The 17,683-nt window shown below is 46.2% G+C and overlaps 1 protein-coding gene across 15 annotated transcripts in view; it reads right to left on the bottom strand.

Moving 5' to 3' along the window:
- LOC310888937 (SET-binding protein-like) overlaps positions 1–17,683 on the bottom strand; it is a 310,630-nt gene that overhangs the window by 267,498 nt on the left and 25,449 nt on the right. Inside the window, exons 1-2 of one of the 15 annotated variants that reach the window (XM_083852578.1) lie at positions 3,285–9,005; positions 1,583–1,859 (exon numbers count right to left, since the gene is read on the bottom strand). The exons of 11 other annotated variants lie outside the window; for them this stretch is intronic. In XM_083852578.1, the coding sequence (XP_083708704.1) occupies positions 1,583–1,585 (3 nt within the window). In that variant the 5' untranslated portion in view covers positions 1,586–1,859; positions 3,285–9,005. 3 more of the 15 variants (XM_083852581.1, XM_083852580.1, XM_083852577.1) reach the window with 3 other exon arrangements.

Raw genomic sequence — 17,683 nt, forward strand, 5'->3', positions numbered from 1 at the left:
TGTCCTACCTCAAATCCTTGTAACAGCTGCTCCAGCATCCAGTTTGGAAATTCAGAGGGAAAAATAAATAAACAAGGCTTTGAGTTGCAGTAGGCTGCAAATCCAACGTGAGAAGTGGCCAGCCAGGACCTGAGCCTCTATTCCAGCAGTGAACGGCAAGAAAAGCCACAGGACTTTTGCCTCATATCTCTACAAGAGCCAGACCTAAAACTACCAGAATTAGGGCAGTTATAGGCAAGTCAGTGGCAAGTGCGCACAGAAGGCCAGCAGTCAGCCTAGCTTGTGGCAACAGAGACCAATCACGGCTAAAAGTCCCTGAATCCCTGGGGGGGGTGGGGGGCAGCCATTATGGTTAGGCCTGCCCCTTGGGCCTGCCCCAGGCTTCAAAGGCCCGAGTCAAACCCACCAGAGGAATCCAAACCCTTATAAATCTTCTGTTTGGACTGGGTTTCCAGTGCTGTTGGTTAAAAAAAATAAAAAAAATACCCTATGCTCACTCAGATCTAGCCAAAAAAAAAAAAAGCCACTTTATTTTCATATGAAATTTCTGAAAGCAATGTAGATTTTCCTGTGGATGTCCGATGCCTGAAAAATGCTCTGATTTCTGCACTTTTCATTTTTTGTAAAAAAAAATTCTACTTTTTTTGGGAAGACAGGGATGACAGATGACTTCTTTCATTCAAAGTCTGGGGGAGATCTTCCCAACCGAACTTCAAACTTTTCCTTTCCTTCAATTGCCGCGCCCATGTTACTTCACTCTATTTTTAATGTGTGATATTCACCTACACTCTTCCATCATATTTGCCTCACATGTAACAAATACCACGGGGGGAGGATAAAGCATATTTACAATTTCTAAAATATCCCAAATAAACGTCCTGTAGGAAACAGGAATGGATAAGCCACTACTCTAGCTGCAAAAAGCTACAGAAATGGGCAAAGCAACTGAATTAATATCACAGTACATATCCCTTACTGTAAAACACCATCCCTCCTTTTGGCCCCAGATGTTAGAAACTCTACTTCTTTGAACTGTTATCACCTGTTCCTCCCACCCACCCACTCATTTGAAAAGATAAAAATCGAGGTCTGAGCTGCTGAGTCAGGTTACAAACACCCAAACAAGACGTTTACCCAAACTTGTTTTTGGTCACTTCTTTACTGAAACTCCATATCATGGGTCTGGCAGAAGAATTTGTTAACCTCCTCCTAAGAAATGAACCACTGAGAACCAGAAACCATGTAGAACAAAGGGAAAAAACTAAGATTTCCTGTGTGAACTGGGTGAGTTTTAAAACTTCTGGTCAGAAGCTGGTTCTTCTCAACACAAAATCCTGAGTGACTGGGTAAAAGACCCTGGATAATAGCACCTGCCTGTAAATTGTGAAATTTAAGCTTTTTGAAACAACAATATACTGTACAAATAGCCTCTGGAAACTCAGGTTAAAGCTCTGAGCCTCACTTTCCCCTGAGACTGATTTCCAGAGTGGTCTGGCTCTCCACACAAAAAACTCTAAGAAAAGATATTGATATTATGGGTGTCATTTTAGAAACCAAAACCTTTGATGGGGAGCAGACTTACCATTCCCCTGAGGAAGGCTCTTCTGTTTCTGCTGCATGAAGTACAGTTCTCCACACCGGGTTTAGCTCGAGCTTCATATCGTCACAGCTGAAGGCACCCCAGCAAAGCTCAGACTTTCCATTTGTCTTGGGCTTCTTCAAGTCTCCTTTTTAGTTTCAATTTGTATTTCCTGTTTCCCTCCCCCCCCCTTCTTTTATTTTGGGTCCTCAAATTCAAACAAAAACCAAAAGCATCGCTGACTCAAGATCCTTTGGTCCGCTCTAGTTTCTAGTCAAAACTAGAGAAATACAAACAAAATGAAACAAGACATCACTTCAGTGTTCAAAGTGATTGTAGATCTTAGAAACTACCTCCTTTTTCATAGAAGATGACCTGTGCTGTCATATCCCTGATTTGCAGAGAAGGAAATCAAAACAGGAACTTTAATGGCTTAATATTTTCAATTTAAGCACAAAACCCATATGTTTTTGGTTTTATGGTTTGCATACTGGATGCACATGGACTTTGAGATCCCTTTGGAGTTTAAGATCCACACCTTCATGCAAATATAATGCAGCGTGCACAAAAAAAAAAAAGCTGTTTTTTTTGTTGTTAGCTAATTTTGATTGACTTTTCATCTTCCTGCTCATTTTTTTTCCCCTGCTCTTTAGCAATTGCAACTAGAGATATTAAAGCTCTCTTGCTCCCTACTCCATGAGGAGCACAGAGGAGTGCTCACATTTCTCCTAATTTCAGCACCTAGGAATTATTCCCTGTATCCTGCAATTTTGACCTCTTTTCCTTTCAGTGCCACTTGCACTCAGAAAGCAAAATTCAGTCCCAGGAGAATATACAGGATGTTTTCACAGGACAACACTTTCAGCACTTTGTTTTGGGACTGAAAAAGCAGGCAAGACAATCACCTGCTAGAGTGAGCTCTTTGGACGAGGCAAACAAGTATCACTTTGTTCTCACTTGTGCAACCCGGGCAGCAACCAAGAGGGGTACAGGAAGGTGAAGACAGACCCACGATTTAAAGGCAAGAGGATGGCTGGGTAACTGAATGAGCTGGGGTTTCACTTTCAGCTCTTGTTGATACAGAGATTTATATAAAGAGAGGCTTTTTAGTGCCTCAGTTTCTCTACCATGAGGTGGTGAACATGCTGCCTACTCCCATCACAAGGCTCCTAATAAAGGACTCCCAAAACAAGACACAGGACTGCAATGCTGAACATCCAACACTCCAGCCACTTTGTGGCTGTGCAAGCTGGAAATGTTCCTTGACTTGTCCCGGGAGCAGCAATATTACTCCAACCAGGTCATCCACACTCCAGGTGTAAGGCAAAGCCAGTAGAAGGGAATCAGACCTCAGCATACCCCCATTTGAAGATGATCCATAAAGCAAGGAAAGCTTTCTTTCCATTTGCTTAACAACAGACAAGTTTTGGACCTGTTGATGAATATTAACATCTGTAACCAAGCCCATACTGACTATAAAAAAAAAGCTTACGAATTTCTCTTGGGTATCTTTAAGGAGCATAAGCCTTTGAGGGACCAAATGCAACATAACTTGCTGGCCACAAATAGGATACAGCCCTGCCAAAATCTTCCTCAGCTGCAGCTTGTATTAGCAGCTATGGCATTTTCAAAAAAAATAAATTTAAAAGCCCATCTCTGAGTTTTATGGCATAAGTATATAGAAAGAAATGTAAACTCTGCTGACCCTCATGCTGCTTTTTGGCTCAAAGAACTTCTTTCTACATCTTTCCCTTCTGCTCATCTCCTTAACTAACCACAGATTTCTAAGTAAAAGCTAAGTAAAAGGAAATTATGTTAATTGAAACCTTCTCAGGACATCATCAGGTTTAGCAGGAGCATTTGGGTAATGGTGAGGCAGAAGGCTTAGGGCAGAGGGGATGAGTGATTAAATCGCCCCTTGGAGAAAGATGTCAGGGTGTGAAATGCCAATGGGGTACCTTTGGTCAAATCAGGCCACACCTGGATAGAATTCCTTTCTCCCAAGTGCCACCAAAGCCTCCCATGTCTGAGAGCAAGCAAGAGAGACTGCAGTGCTGAGCTGAAGCAGGAGTTGGTGCAGCTGATCTGTGACGCACCAAACAAAATTTCTCTCTTCGCTTGTACTCAGTTTCCTGCTGCAGAGCAACGTGCTGGCTGTGCCACGCTTTCACAATGACTATGATGACTGTGCCCATGTGCAGGCATCATGCAAGCACTGCTACAGGGTCCCTCACCACTAGTGGCAAAAAGCAAGTGAGTGCATCTCCATCAGCACCAGCTTTGACTTTATGACTGTATAAGCAACAGCTGAAACTGATGCCACCAGCCTTACCAACACGAGAAACAGAACTGAGGGGTACAGTCACCATGAAGTCCCTTTGCTTCAACCTTGGGCTACCCCTGAGGACAAACGCTGCTCCCAATCCCTTTCTGCCTGGGTAATCTCATTTCATATTGAGAAAGTTATTGAAGAATGTTTCATTTTTCTGACTTGAATAATGTCTACATGGAATGGATGTATTCAAGGGTTAAATGATTGTCATGTTTTACTGACACAATTAGATCTCATCCACATTGTGGTGGTGGTTTTACTCAGGTGGGCAGCCGAGTTCCACCACAACCGCTCCCTCACTCCCCTCTCCTCAAAGAGGAAGGGGGAGAAAATACAACACAAAGAGCTCAAAGTCTGAGATCAGAATGCTTTAATTAAAGGGAAAGGGAATGGGGAGAAGAAAATAAAAACAAAAAGAGCAAGGCCACGCGGAAGCACAGAAAGAAAGGAAAAAAAAAGTTATTCTTTACTTCCCATCAACGAGCAATGTTCAGCCACGTCCTGGGAAGCAGGGCCTCAAAACACATAATGGGGTTGTTTGGGAGGACAACCTCCTCCCCCACAAGAGCCCCCCTTTTTATTGCTGAGTGTGACATCATGTGTTATGGAATATCCCTTTGGTTGGTTTAGGTCAGCTGCCCTGGTGATCTCTCCTCCCCATCTCACTTGCCCCCCCCCCAGCCTGCTGGCTCTTGGGAGCTTGGAGGGAGGGGTAGTGGGTTTACGTGGCAAGGTTTTGGTAGCAGGGGGACATAGGGGTGGCTTCTTTGAGAAGAATCTAGAAGCTGCCCCATGTTAGGTAAGGGCCCCACTGCTGACCAGAACTGAGCCAATAAGTGATGTTGTTTGGCACCTCTGTGAGAGCATATTTAAGACAGGGAAAAAAAAAATGCTGCGCCACACACAGCAGCTGGGAAAGTGAGAGGAGTGAGAAACAGCCTTGCAGGCGCCAAGGTCAGTGAAGAAGGAGGGGGAGAGGTGCTCCAGGCGCCGGAGCACAAGTCCCCTGCGGCCTGTGGTGAGGACCATGGTGAAGCAGGCTGTCCCCCTGCAGCCCATGGAGTACCACAGTGGAGCAGGGTTCCACGCTGCAGCCTGTGGAGGAGACCACAGTGGAGCAGGTGGACCTGCACTGATGGAGGCTGCGGCCTATGGAAGACCCCTGCCGGAGCAGGCCCCGGGCCGGAGCTGCAGCCCGTGGAGAGGAGCCCACGCAGGAGCAGGTGACCTGGCAGGAGCTGCTGCCTGTGGGGGATCCAGGTTGGAGCAGTTTGCTCCTGAGGGATGGACCCCGTGGTACGGACCCATATCTGGAGCAGTTCTTGAAGAGCTGCTGCCTGTGGGCAGCTCACGCAGGATCAGTTCAGCAAGGACTGCATCCTGTGGGAGGGACCCCACAGCACAGGGGACGAGAGTAACTGAGAAGGAGCGGCGGCAAAGAAGCGTTATAGACTGACCATAACCCCCATTCCCCGTTCCCCTGCGCCACTCGGGGGGAGGAGGTGGAAGAGGGTGCTTTTGGTTTCTTTCCTTTGTTTCTCACTTCTCTAGCTTGTTAGTAATAGGTAATAAATCTTACTATCTCCCTATGCTGAGTCTGTTTTGCCCGTCACGATAATTACTGTGCGATCTCCTCGTCCTTATCTCAACCCCTGAGCCCTTTTCATCGTATTTTCTCCCTAATTCCTCTTTGAGGAGGGGGAGTGAGAGAGCAGTTGTGGTGGAGCTCGGCCGCCCACCCAAGTAAAACCACCACAGGAGTCCTGATGCAGTGCCAGTACTATGCAGCAATAGACACAACACTGGAGTTATATCAGTGCTGTTCCAGCTACGAGTGCAGAGCACAGCACTGTGTGGGCTGCTGCAGGGAAAGGTGACTCCATCCCAGACAGACCCAGCACAATTGTGCACTGAAATAACTCGTTTACTTTCTGACCAACAGATGATAGCCAGATCCTCAACAACACCCAGATTTTTTCATGCAGACACCTCTAATACCAATATTGTAAGCAGTACAAACCATGCAAAAAGCTAGACTTACAAAGCACGTCTTCTGTGACAGCAAATTATAATCAGAAAGGGGTCAAATTCTCCTAGGGAGACCTTTTGAGTTCACAGTAGCAGTATTTTGACATTGCAATCACATAGGAAAAATGACCAAGCAAACTGCAAGCATCGGGCTCCAGGGATTTCCATAAGCATAAGCAAAAAGTTTCTGGAAACAGGTTCAGCTGGAGTAGTGTTTCGACAAGTGTCCTCCCCTCCTCTCCCTCCTGTATGGACCAGCTGACTGACTTTCCCAGAGTCTCGTTTTGCAGTCTGACTGAATACCACTCAAAATATTTTCTCAATTAGAGTAGAAAACAGGAATTTGCCACTTGTCTGCCTCTATTCTGTTGCCTGTCAGCATTCAGCAAATATTTCAGTCACAGGCCTTTGCATGCTGCTAGCCCCACTCATTTGGCCTTTGGCCCTTCCCTAGGCTAATCCATCAGCCTTTACCTTCAAATCTTTACAGCCAAGGGCTGACTGTGGGACAGACTTGCAGGGAGGGGAGGATGAAAGGAAGGATAACTTATGACAGGCTCCAATACTGCAATTGGGGAGGGGGGGAGAGGGTGCAAACCTCTGACCATGCTCCTTGAAGAATTCAACCCCCTTTACGTACTGGCAGCTGGGATTTGTGCTTCCACATCTAGAAGGTGATGAGAATAATTAACATATTTTAAAAAAGGGGGGGGGAGCCTCCTTTATCTCGTCCCTCCTCCGCACGGCCCACAGCATCCCAAGGCAGGTATCCAATAATCTCCAGAGCCTTTGCTCTGCTTTTCCCACCTCGACCGCTCTTCTCCCCATCTCGTGTGTCACCGAGATTAATAGCTAACAATCCTGCTGTCAAAAGCGCATGTGATGAAAATAATGCCCAGAGCACAGCCTGTCAGCCTCAAAAGCGCCTGCTCAACTTTGACAGCAAAGCTGCGGACAGCCCGGACAGCCCAGAAAGCCCATGCCGGCCCTGCTGCCCCCCCCAAGCATCCTGCACCGCTCTCCTGGGGCCGTACCCAGCTGCCCACTCTATGAGAAACCGCTGACCCTTCCATCACATGGGTGCTTTAATTGTTCACATCAGTATTTTGTTTCTCCCTACTGTAAACAGTTTGCTGTCTTATCTGTCTTTCATATGTAATTAATTGTGTTGTCTCTCGGCTCATTAGAAACAAGCCCCTCTCTTCTCCTCCCCCAGCCAAGTCAGTGTGCATTATTTAGGTTAAATCATGTTTAAGTAACTACATAAATAGTAGGTCTAGCTTGCCTTTTGTCTAGGCTGCGGCTGTAGCTTGGCTCTGTTCTCAGCGTGCCAGACCAGGAAAGCCCTTATCGCTGGAAGCGCCCCAAAGGGAAGCCCTGCCGGGGACTGCGAGCGCAGCACAGGGGAAGGCAGTACCATCCGCCCACCAAAAAGAAGGCTGGGGCAGTGGGTAGCAAGAGTGAGCTGCCAAACTTTATAAGGCAGACATACAAGTCAGTGCCACAGAGCAAAATCCTGCAAAATCCAGTGAAATGCGCTTCAAATGACATCACACATCTTGGGTCACCTGCTACCATACCATCCATGCAGACCTCTCGCGTAGCTAGCACTGAAACTCAGATGTGATGCAACTGGCAGACTTCTAAGTTTTTACTCAATTAAAAATGAAATGAGACTGTCTGAAGTGGGTTCCCTCCATGCACTGGTTAACAGAAAATAATTGAGGATGTGGGTATACAGGTTCAAGCAACCTAAAACCCAACATGAATCATCACCCTGAACTCAAAACCTGAACTGAACTGTCTTACAGGGTCAGGGTAGTTCAGCTAAGCCTGAGAAGTTCACTTGTTCACATTTCTGCACTTCCTAGGCCAAAACTTAAAATCCTTGTAGAGGATCTTCCTGTGCAAAAACATACTAATATCAGCTGATGTAAAGATTTAAGGATTTAAATATCTGCTTCTAGCTAGGAATAACCACTGACAGAACGAGCATGGGAAAGCTCATTTCCATGAGATTTCCAGCTTAGTTGAAGTGATTTAATCATCTGGATGAGCTTCAGGTGAATCACCTGAATTTTTAAGTACTGATTCCAGCCAAGACCTCCCATCTTCTTTGTGTATGCACATCCTCACCGATAGACCAGGGCTAGCCAAGTGCTTTAACTGACTGGACCAGGTTCAGTTTTGCTGGATTGCCTGCACAAAGGTTGTGAAGGGCTTCGGTGAAGGTTTCCATATGAAAAGCTCTGCAGACATATCCAACTGTATTATATTAAGCTAAATGACTGCTTGAGAAAACTGCTTATACCAGGAATGCAAGGCAATGAAGTTCTCTCTTCCCAGCACAATCTGGGCACAGACGATAGTAGAACAAAAGCCTTCCACACTGCCTAAGACCAACAAATCTCACCAGTGACATGGGAAGACCACCACGAAGAGTCAGGGCATAGTTCAGTTTTCCAGTCTATCTACAACCGGCCCTCTCCACCAAAAGGGCTTAAAGACCACAGAGGTCATAAGCACATGTCATGCAAGTCACTAAAGTTGTTTTTGTCAAAGACCCTCAAACTAAACTTTCTGCCTGGGCTTGATGCAGCTGCCAATCTACCAGGAAAAAGTGCTGCTATTGAGCTGAACCCACCAAAACAGCAGCCTTGCTTTCCATCCCTACCCAACTTGCCCTACCAATGCAGCTTCAGGAAGAGGCAGCCCCCCCCCCCCTCGCAACTTTTTTCAAGTATAGGGAGACAGTAAGAAGATACCCACAGTTTAGTATGTCAGAAACACACGTAGCTTTCAGAGGATGCTGTATTATTAATATATGCTTTTTAAAAAACGTTCTCAAGAAGGAAGGGGGAAAGGAAGGAAGAAAAACATACACAAGTACGGAGGGAGGGAAAACAGACAACAATCTGAGACTTTCAATGGGAATGTCCAAAAATAACACAAACAGGATCTCCCCTGCCATCTGCTCCAATCCTCTCTGAATGGCTTTCAAAGCAAAAAGCCTTACCAAAACCTGACAAAGCACCAAGCATCAGTTTTAACGGAATACCAATATAGTGTCCCCCCCTCCTCCTCCCCCCCTTCCCTCTACATATACACACACCTTCCACACCCCTCCAGTTGCCAAATAAGTGACACCATGCAAAAAAATTTGCTTCAGTTACGAAGCTGAATAAACAAGGAATAATTTTGCAAGTGTTCCCATATGTCCCTGCTTACAATGGACACTAATAAGATCTGCCATAACTAATTCATTCTTTCACACCATTACCCTATTCTCTATCTTAAAAAATTAAATTCTGCCTATCCCATGTCCATTTTTCTACAACTTTCACACAGTTGAAACACAAGCATTTCAGTAGCAGAGCCCACCCATCACATAGCAGACACTTGCAACTTAGTTTAGGCCCCCCCCCCCGGAAGGTTTAAAGGCACATTTTACTGAAGCTAAAGAAATAGGAAAAGTGTTGGTTACTTTTTCTTTAGTATTTTGTTCCCATTAAAAAAAAAAAAAAAAACAGTTTAATGAAACTGATGGGGAATCAGAAGGCATAGGAGAGCTATTTCAACAGCAAAGTTGGTGTGCTAGTACACCAAGTAGAAAGTCTCTACTCCAAAGGCAATGTGCTAGTGCATATAAAGAAAAAAGGGATAATCATTAGCTGGAAAAGACAGCAACTCCCCTATGCTTCACCTTGGCCTGATTGCACAAAGCAAACGCAAAGCAAACACAGCAGCAACACCCAAGGAATTGACGCAGCCTCCACCCCGGGGCTCCGGATTTAGTCTGTTGCAGACACCAACTGCATACAGGCGAGATCTCCAAAGTGTAGAAATCATTTTTATTGTCTGTTGTGTTGTTTTGTTTAAAAAATGTTTGAATTCACACTTCTCCATTTCACTTTGTTCCCTCTGCTATTGAGATTTCTGTGTACCAGAAGCACACCTTTATCAGGGGCTGAACAAGAATGTTTTATTGTTATTTATTTAAAACCAAAAAGAATAATAAAAAACATCCGAGGTCTAAATTATTTGAACAAACAAAAGAGCTTTCCCTCCCTCCCTCCCCCCCCACTACCAACACCCCTCCCCAGTGCCAGATCTGCCCCTCCTCCTCCAGCACACAAATGGCCTCACACCAGACAGGATGGAGGGAGGGAAATTACACTTCTTTATTAACAAGGGGCCACGGCAGAGAAGGGGGGGGGCACGGCGCACCCAGCGGCTGCGGGCTCCTTCCCACTACCCAAAACGGGGAGCAGAGGTTGTGGGTAATCTGCTGGGAAGGGGCTCGCGTGGCAGAAGCTTTCGGCCACCTGCCAGCCCTCCCCTTGTCCCCAGGATGCAGCCCCTCCCCATGACACCCTATTTCAGAGGGAGGACCCTCGGGGCACCCACCCAGTTGGTCCTTGTGGCCCCATCGCTGGGGAGAGCTGGGCAGTGGTGGGAACCTGATGGATGCACCAAGCCACAGGGGTCGGCACATGAAATTGGAGCAGCAGAAGGTGGAATGGCGCTGCTGCAGCCCTGGGCAAGACACCTCTCTCTACCTCAGTTTTCCACTCGCAAAATGGAACACACACTTATGTAGACACTGAAAACCTATGCTGTTTGGCAATGTTCAGACATGATGGTTGTAGGGCACTACCATCCATCATCCAACTCCTTTCTCCCTATCTCTATGGATGTTTTTTAGCTGTTGTTATTATAGGAAAGATAGGAGGATATTTTTGATAAAAAGCAGCAGTCAAGATCATTTTTTCCCCTTCTTCTCCCCTTTCAGCCTCAGAACACCCTTTATGTTCACCCTTCAAAGCTGTGGCATCATACCTACTGATAAACATCCTTTCTGAGCTTCTCAGGCCTCTGATTTACCCATCACTACTGATTTTCACTCATTACACCTTCCTGGTGCTGCCTACATGGCTGTTTACATCTGGCGGAGCCCAAATCCTCCTTTCTCCTTACCTCACTGTTTAAATTCCTCTCCCACCGGGCTGCCAGCTTTTCCTTGGGAACAAAGCATAGCCCCAGTGAGCAAACATTTCTATCCATCTGTGTCAGCAGCCACAAGAGAAACTGCTCCCCTTACTTGCAAAGCCCCCCCATAATTTTATCCCAGACCTCACAACACACTCGACATCCTTTCCGACTCCTTCCTCATGCTCAAAAACTAGCTGTGCTTCGGTTGCTTTGGCCAGTCTTTGGGTTTATTTGTTTATGGAGCTTTATGCTACCCATGCTCCTTATTGGAGCTGTTTAGTGAGCATGCTATCTGGATTTTCACGTCGTACATAAAAGTCACTTTTATACCTGTTACTTCCCCCCCCCCCCCCCCCCCAGTCAATCGCTCAGGCTCTCTCAGTCTGTCCCTATAACACCTCTTAGCTGCACAACATGACCTGAAAGGCAGGTAGCGCATTTGTATTGTTAGCAACTACATGGTCCCAGGTACTTGCAATTTACTAAGAGACTGGGCTTAAAATAGTGATTACCCAAACAAAGTGCAAGGACCATAGGCAGGCAGCAAAGCTGCAGGAGAGCAAAAGCACAGGGGACTGGAAGGGGAGCATAAAGCACTTGTGCTTTTTCTAACCAAAGATTAACACAGGTTTTAAACAAGGGGACTCCCTTCCCAGCTGACAGCAGCAGCTGCAGCTTCTGACTTGCTTGCAGAGTGGCAGGGAATTGAATCAAAGACAAAAGAAGAAAGAGGACAACCCTTACTTGGGGAGTAGGAAACACAATATGAGCTATTCTAAAACCCCTGCAAACAGTGGCTTGGTTTTAGGTCAGGCTCTCCTTCCCCCTTCTGTCCTGTTACCCTCCCCTCCTCTTGGAACAAAGGGAAATTGGGATTTTTCAAAATTCTTCTGAAAGCCAACCCGGCAGATGGTTCTTTCCATGCTGGGAAGGGAACAAAAAGAAAAACCTGCCAAGATACACATCACTGCGTTGTGACAAAGATAGGCATGGTGGATGGCCTCTGACCCAGGGATTTCACGGAGGCCTATTAAACCATGTGGCCAAGATGGACTGAGTCAACTTGTATCTCCAGCACACAGCTGCCATACCCCACAGGCTCATGTGGAGTTTTATTAGCTGAAGCCAGGCTAGATAAACAGAAAAATAACAGGGTGTTTTTAGATTTCCATCCCACCTTTTCAGCACTTCATGATGGTCCCACACACCAATGTTTTAGCAGGTGGAAGTGAAGTTCAGCAGCCAAATTCACAATAAAATAGTAAAAGGCTTATTTAGACAGTAATTAGCATCTGTGCTACTTCCTCATTTTGCTGCAAAGAGATTCACAACTCAAAACCTGTGCAAAATCTTATGTACACATCAGCAACAGGAACACCTGCAGATGCAAAAAAAACAAAAACAAGGGTAAGTCACTCTCTTGCACTCGGGCTGAGGACTTGGCTGTCCATCACAAGCTAACCTCCCATTTCTTTGAAACCTTCTCTGCCTTCTAGGTGACATCAACAGCTAAATTCCCATTATTTTAAATGGTGACCCAATCAGAACCAAGGGCTCCTCATCCAAGCACCCAAGCCTTGCGTTGCCTCCAAGGATGAAGCATGACTTTGTCACGTGCCACATCTGCCAACCAAAGCATGGGGAGCAGTAAAGGACATGCTGCCCTCCCATGGAGCTGCCCCACGCCTCCCAAATTCCCATGAAGCATGTTGGCAATTGCTGTCCCTGAGTGACTAATAACAGCTCCTGCCCGTGCCCCGAGTCAGTGACCTAAGGACAGATCAATCCCCCCCATCACACTCTTCTTCTTGTGACTGTTTTGCCATAGTCACAGAAGGAAACAGGCTCCCCCCTCCTTCAAATCAGGAATGTAGTTACAAATAATGCAATGGAATTAAGATGAGAGAAAATGCTGGAGGGAATTCATCCTAATGATTACATGAATTATTGAAGGAAAGTATTCCAGGAAAAGTGAGAGGCTGTCTTTGGAAAGAGTCAGCTGAGCACTGGGGAAAGCAGTGTCAGCAAACAGGCAAGACATTAATTATCCCCATTTAACCTGCACATACATGGGCTATAAGTAGTAAAGCACATCATCAATTCAGTAGCAGCAGTTCCCTTAGAAGATGAGGCAAAACAAGTGCCTTCAAGCTCCCTGCTAATACACCCTACACAGGATACCGATTTAGGGATTTTCCCTACAGATGAAAAGATTTTGGTAGGAGGCAGAAATGACAGCTGATCAAGCCTCTGATAGTGTTGCTGCTCCCCAGTGGGAAAATATCTGCTTCAGGTCTATTTTTATTAGCCTTAAGAGTGAGTTTTTAGTAAGTTACCCACCTGGAAATACATCAAGTGAAGCTACCTGAGCCAGGACAATATTTTAGCGTATACTGGGATGCAAGGAAGACTAACAACAAGTAAGTTTAGGACTTAGTGTTGACTCTGCATCAAAAGTATGAGGAAACCATTTCTCACATATCCTCCTTGGAAGTGTTTGCCAAGCGTGTTACAGAAGCATCTCTGCACAGAAGCACGTGGTTGGGAACAAGCAGCATTGCCCCCACAGTAAAGCAAGAGCATGATCGTTGGTGACACATCTAAGCATCCACTGCTTGGCCCTCTCCTCATCAGACAGAGCCGAGCAGCCATCAAGGAGAGCTGGCTGTGGCCTCTGGCATGGCTGCTTGTGCCACCACATTCCTCCCAGGAGCATTGGGCAAGGGAAAATTACCCGCAAACCCCCTTGGGGCTGATTCTCATCTTTCAGTGTGTGGATCAAGAGCGGCTCACACAAAGCTACAAGGCTGTGAAGCACTGAAATTCCTCAGTGAACCACCCAGGTTTACAGTGATGGAGTTGCTGTAACACCGATATCAATAAAAGATACCATCTCTCTCTAAAAACCTCGCCACCCAGGTGAGACAGAGAGCCATGAGAAACTGATGAGAAGATAAGGAATATTTACTGGAGGACTTGTTTACTCTTACCACATTTTAGGGTTGAGAGACCAGAAATAACCATTAAGAGCATCTAGATTGACTGACTGCAGACAGGCCCCAAAATTTCAATCCCCCCATTTCCACACCAAGCCCTAACTCTTCTTTGTGATAAATTTTTATCATTAAGCTACCAAAGATGCAGAGAGTTAATTTTGAAACAAATTCCCCATGTCAGTGACAAGATGACGACTGGCTCCCAGAAGCCAGCACTCCAAGATCAGACCACCATCTGGGAGACTCAGTTGTGTTATGGCTAAGCAACCGCAGTACAATGAAGAAGGGCTAAATGTTACCCCAGCCTGTGACAGATTCCTTGACTGAGTCATTAATCTGATTAGTCTCTCACATACTGTACTAAGAGACAAGATGCTTTTATTTCTCCTGCTTTAATTTTCACAGAGTTTGTGGGCTTCTTGCAGGAGGACAGTCTCTTCTGCTGCCTTTGTACAGGGCCCACCATAGTAGACTGATTTACAAGAGGAATACGATGCATCATCTTGAAACAAGCCTGGCAGAGACACACTTAGCTCTGCAAATGCAGCTGCAATTGACTGTTCATCTTGAATGACCACATCCTCATCTTCAGCAACTCTGGCTTCCACAAAGCCATAGTCCAGGCCACATCTTAAATAGGCAACCTCATTTCTGTAGTAAGACACCCACCCCAGCCCTTCTGCTGGCCCTTTCTACAAGCTCATAGCTCTGGGGGTTGGTTTTGGGTGATATTACCCCAAAACAGCAGAACTTCTCCCAGGTCGAGCAGCCTACTCAAAAGCGATATTCTGCTACTGGAGTGCACACCAGAGCTTGAGAATCCCTATCCTGACAGCAACCGCCTGCAGCCCAGAGTCCAAATATAATCACAATGTACAAATAGCACTCCGTGTCCTGAGATGAAGGAAACAAGTGCCAATGGTCTAATTCACATTAGAGGTCATGGTAAGAAATGGAAAATAATGCTCTTATGAAAATACAGCTAACTGGACTTGTCCTCCGGGGTCACATATCAAATGGAATCATTTTTAAGTCTCAAGAGTTGGAAAAGTCTCAGAGTTAAAAGAAAAAAAAACAATGCGTGTTTACTCTGGATATTTTTAGACTGGTTTCCTAAGAAAACAAGTCCAATGTGATCACACTGTTTTTGTGTATGCAAATGGACACAGACTCCTTGGCCTGACTATATGACCCTCTCCTCAATGTTTTTAGGGTATTTTGACCAATTTTGATCAAGTTTAACAAAAATCTTTAAGATATAATATTCCAAGAAGTTTTGTTCAAATTATCTGGACAGAAGAAAAGGACCTCTGAGGGGCTCCCGAAGAGGGAATAGCCAATAAGTTCACTCATCATTAGACACCATAGAAGCCACAGAAAAGGAACGTGGTTAGAAACCAGCTTTCACTAATTTCAATGCTCACAGTAGAGAAAAAAAAAAAGCTGAGAGCATCAAGTGAAGCCCCTCTTCTCCATTCAAATGGACTCAAGATGAGCCCATCATGCAGTCCCACTGACCATGCAGGGGGACATGGGCAGCGAGAAGCCCAGCTGGGAATGAAGCATGTGAAGGATTAGACCTGACCTGAGGGTGAATAGCTGGGTGTGCATGTGTGTGAAAAAGAGAGTAAAGATGACAAAAGCTGGAGGTAAATCAGAAGGTATTTGTGGTCAGGCATGCCTGGAAGGAGAGGAGGGGAGCACTGCATGCAAAAGGAGATGCTGGAGGAACATGAATGAATGCATGAAGGCCTGACACTCCTGTGCATCCCCAAACCTCAGCAAATGAAGACACAAGCAGCACAGAGATTCACTGCTCTGGATGCATGTGCCAGTATGTCACTTCTCCAGCACATCTCTTTTAGCCTGGAGGCCCTGGTGCTCTCAGAACACAACCAGCTTGCACTGACTTGGCCAGGCCTTTATGAGGCTGCTGGGAGCAGCACCCATCCAGTCCTGCAGTTCAGCATGGGGGGAGCACGGGACCTCCAGCTGCCCTTCTTTGGTTCTTGTTCCTTCCCCCCTAAAGCCCTGCAGCATCTCCTCAGTCCCCAAACCAGCAGAGGGGACATTTTTGTCATGGTTTGAAGAGAGAGGCACAGCACAAGGGAACAAGGAAATGTCACAGAGGGCCAGCAAAACCCTCCCGTGGGAGGGACTGCTACAAAACAAAACTGGTCCTTGACAGAGACAGCCTCCACAAGCCATGGTCATGTGGCAGCTAATCAAATACAGCAACTCTTCCTCATTTGGCACTCTGTGTTAGGCGGTAAAAGTCGCTCAGATTTCCCCAACCCATCCCTTTGCTGCCAGATGCATGCTTCTTAAAGAAATACTTGGCTACATGCAAAAAGAGTCACAATTCTTTGGGAACAGACAGACAGTGAAGGATAGGGATCGGCTGGCTCAGGCAGAACACCAAGTTGGAAGAAAAATTCTGCTTTATTACTGTCACAAGATATGAATGACATGATGTGAGGTGGACACTGCTTCAACAGGCTTTGGAGAAGGACTAGTGAGAGCTGGGATCCAGCACTCCCACACTTCACAGTGAGGGCTGAACCATCTTCGTGTGGGACTAGCCTCCCCTATTTGACTACACAAAGGCCCAAGAAGACTCAGTTCCTAACCCAGGCATCTCAGGAATCTTCAAGGACCGAGATGAACCTGAGTGGTTTTCAGCTCACGGTGAAAGAGGCCTCCTAAACTCTGAAGTTTCTGCTAAGAAATTCATTCCTACTCTCTTTTGGGGAAGGAGCCTGGGGTGGTTGTGGTGGGAGGGCACCAAATCACAGTTGTTTCATTTGTGCCTTCAACAGCATGGTAGAAAGAAGCTGGCCAAAAAGAAACCTGGGATCAAAGAGCTGAGTTTGTGTAACTCTGCACCCCAATGCTTGTATAGAAAGATTAAAAACCACCAGGTGCTTCATGCCTGTTAGAGCAGCTCTGAAGTGGTCTCTCCCCTGCTCAAAAGCCAGTTTCCCCTAAACACAACTCACAGAAGACTTCCCCACTGTGCTGGCATTTCTGGGGCTCTCCTACTAGCCCATGACCAGGGCAGAGGCTGAGATCCACACCCCTACTCCTCACCTCCCACTGCTGCTGTGCACCTCAGAGACCTGCCACCAGCATCATTTAGAGCAGCCTCAAGGTTTCCCTACGCAAGGGTGGGAACCAACCCAGCACAGAAATACAAAGGGGCTTCATCCCTTGGAAAACAAAGAAAAAAAAGCCATAAAATCAAATCCTAGCACTTCAAGCAGATGCACAAGTGCCTTCTCCTCCATGCTAAGCCCTTTGCAGCGCAGGGAGCAAGTACTTACACCAACTCCCCAAGCCACATTCAGTTTGCAATAGGAAGAGCTGACTCATGCAGGGATGCCCTTAGCAAAGGGAAAATAACCATGCACTTTGAGCAATTGGATGATCATGCACACAAGTCACCGGGGAGAGGAACACAGCACAGGGGTTATCCGGCAAGAGATGCAGATGCACACAAGAACCTGGAGGGAAAGTGCAATGTGCAGTCAGCAATGCAAAGAAGGGGAATGAAGCAGGGGTGGAAGTGGTCATGATCTTATGGAAGAAGGAGGGGCACAAAGGGGGAAAAAAAAAACACAACACAAGAGGCCTCAAGGAGGGGGAGCTGGAGGAGAAAGTTGCCTGTGTGAGGCTAAGCAGAGGAAAGGAAGAGGATGAATAGAATTTCAAGGGAAAAGAATTTCAAGGGAAAAGGTGCTAGAACTGCTTCCTGTG

The sequence above is a fragment of the Anser anser genome (genome assembly GCF_964211835.1).
Source record: "Anser anser genome assembly, contig: SUPER_W_unloc_6, whole genome shotgun sequence".
Taxonomy (NCBI): domain Eukaryota; kingdom Metazoa; phylum Chordata; class Aves; order Anseriformes; family Anatidae; genus Anser; species Anser anser.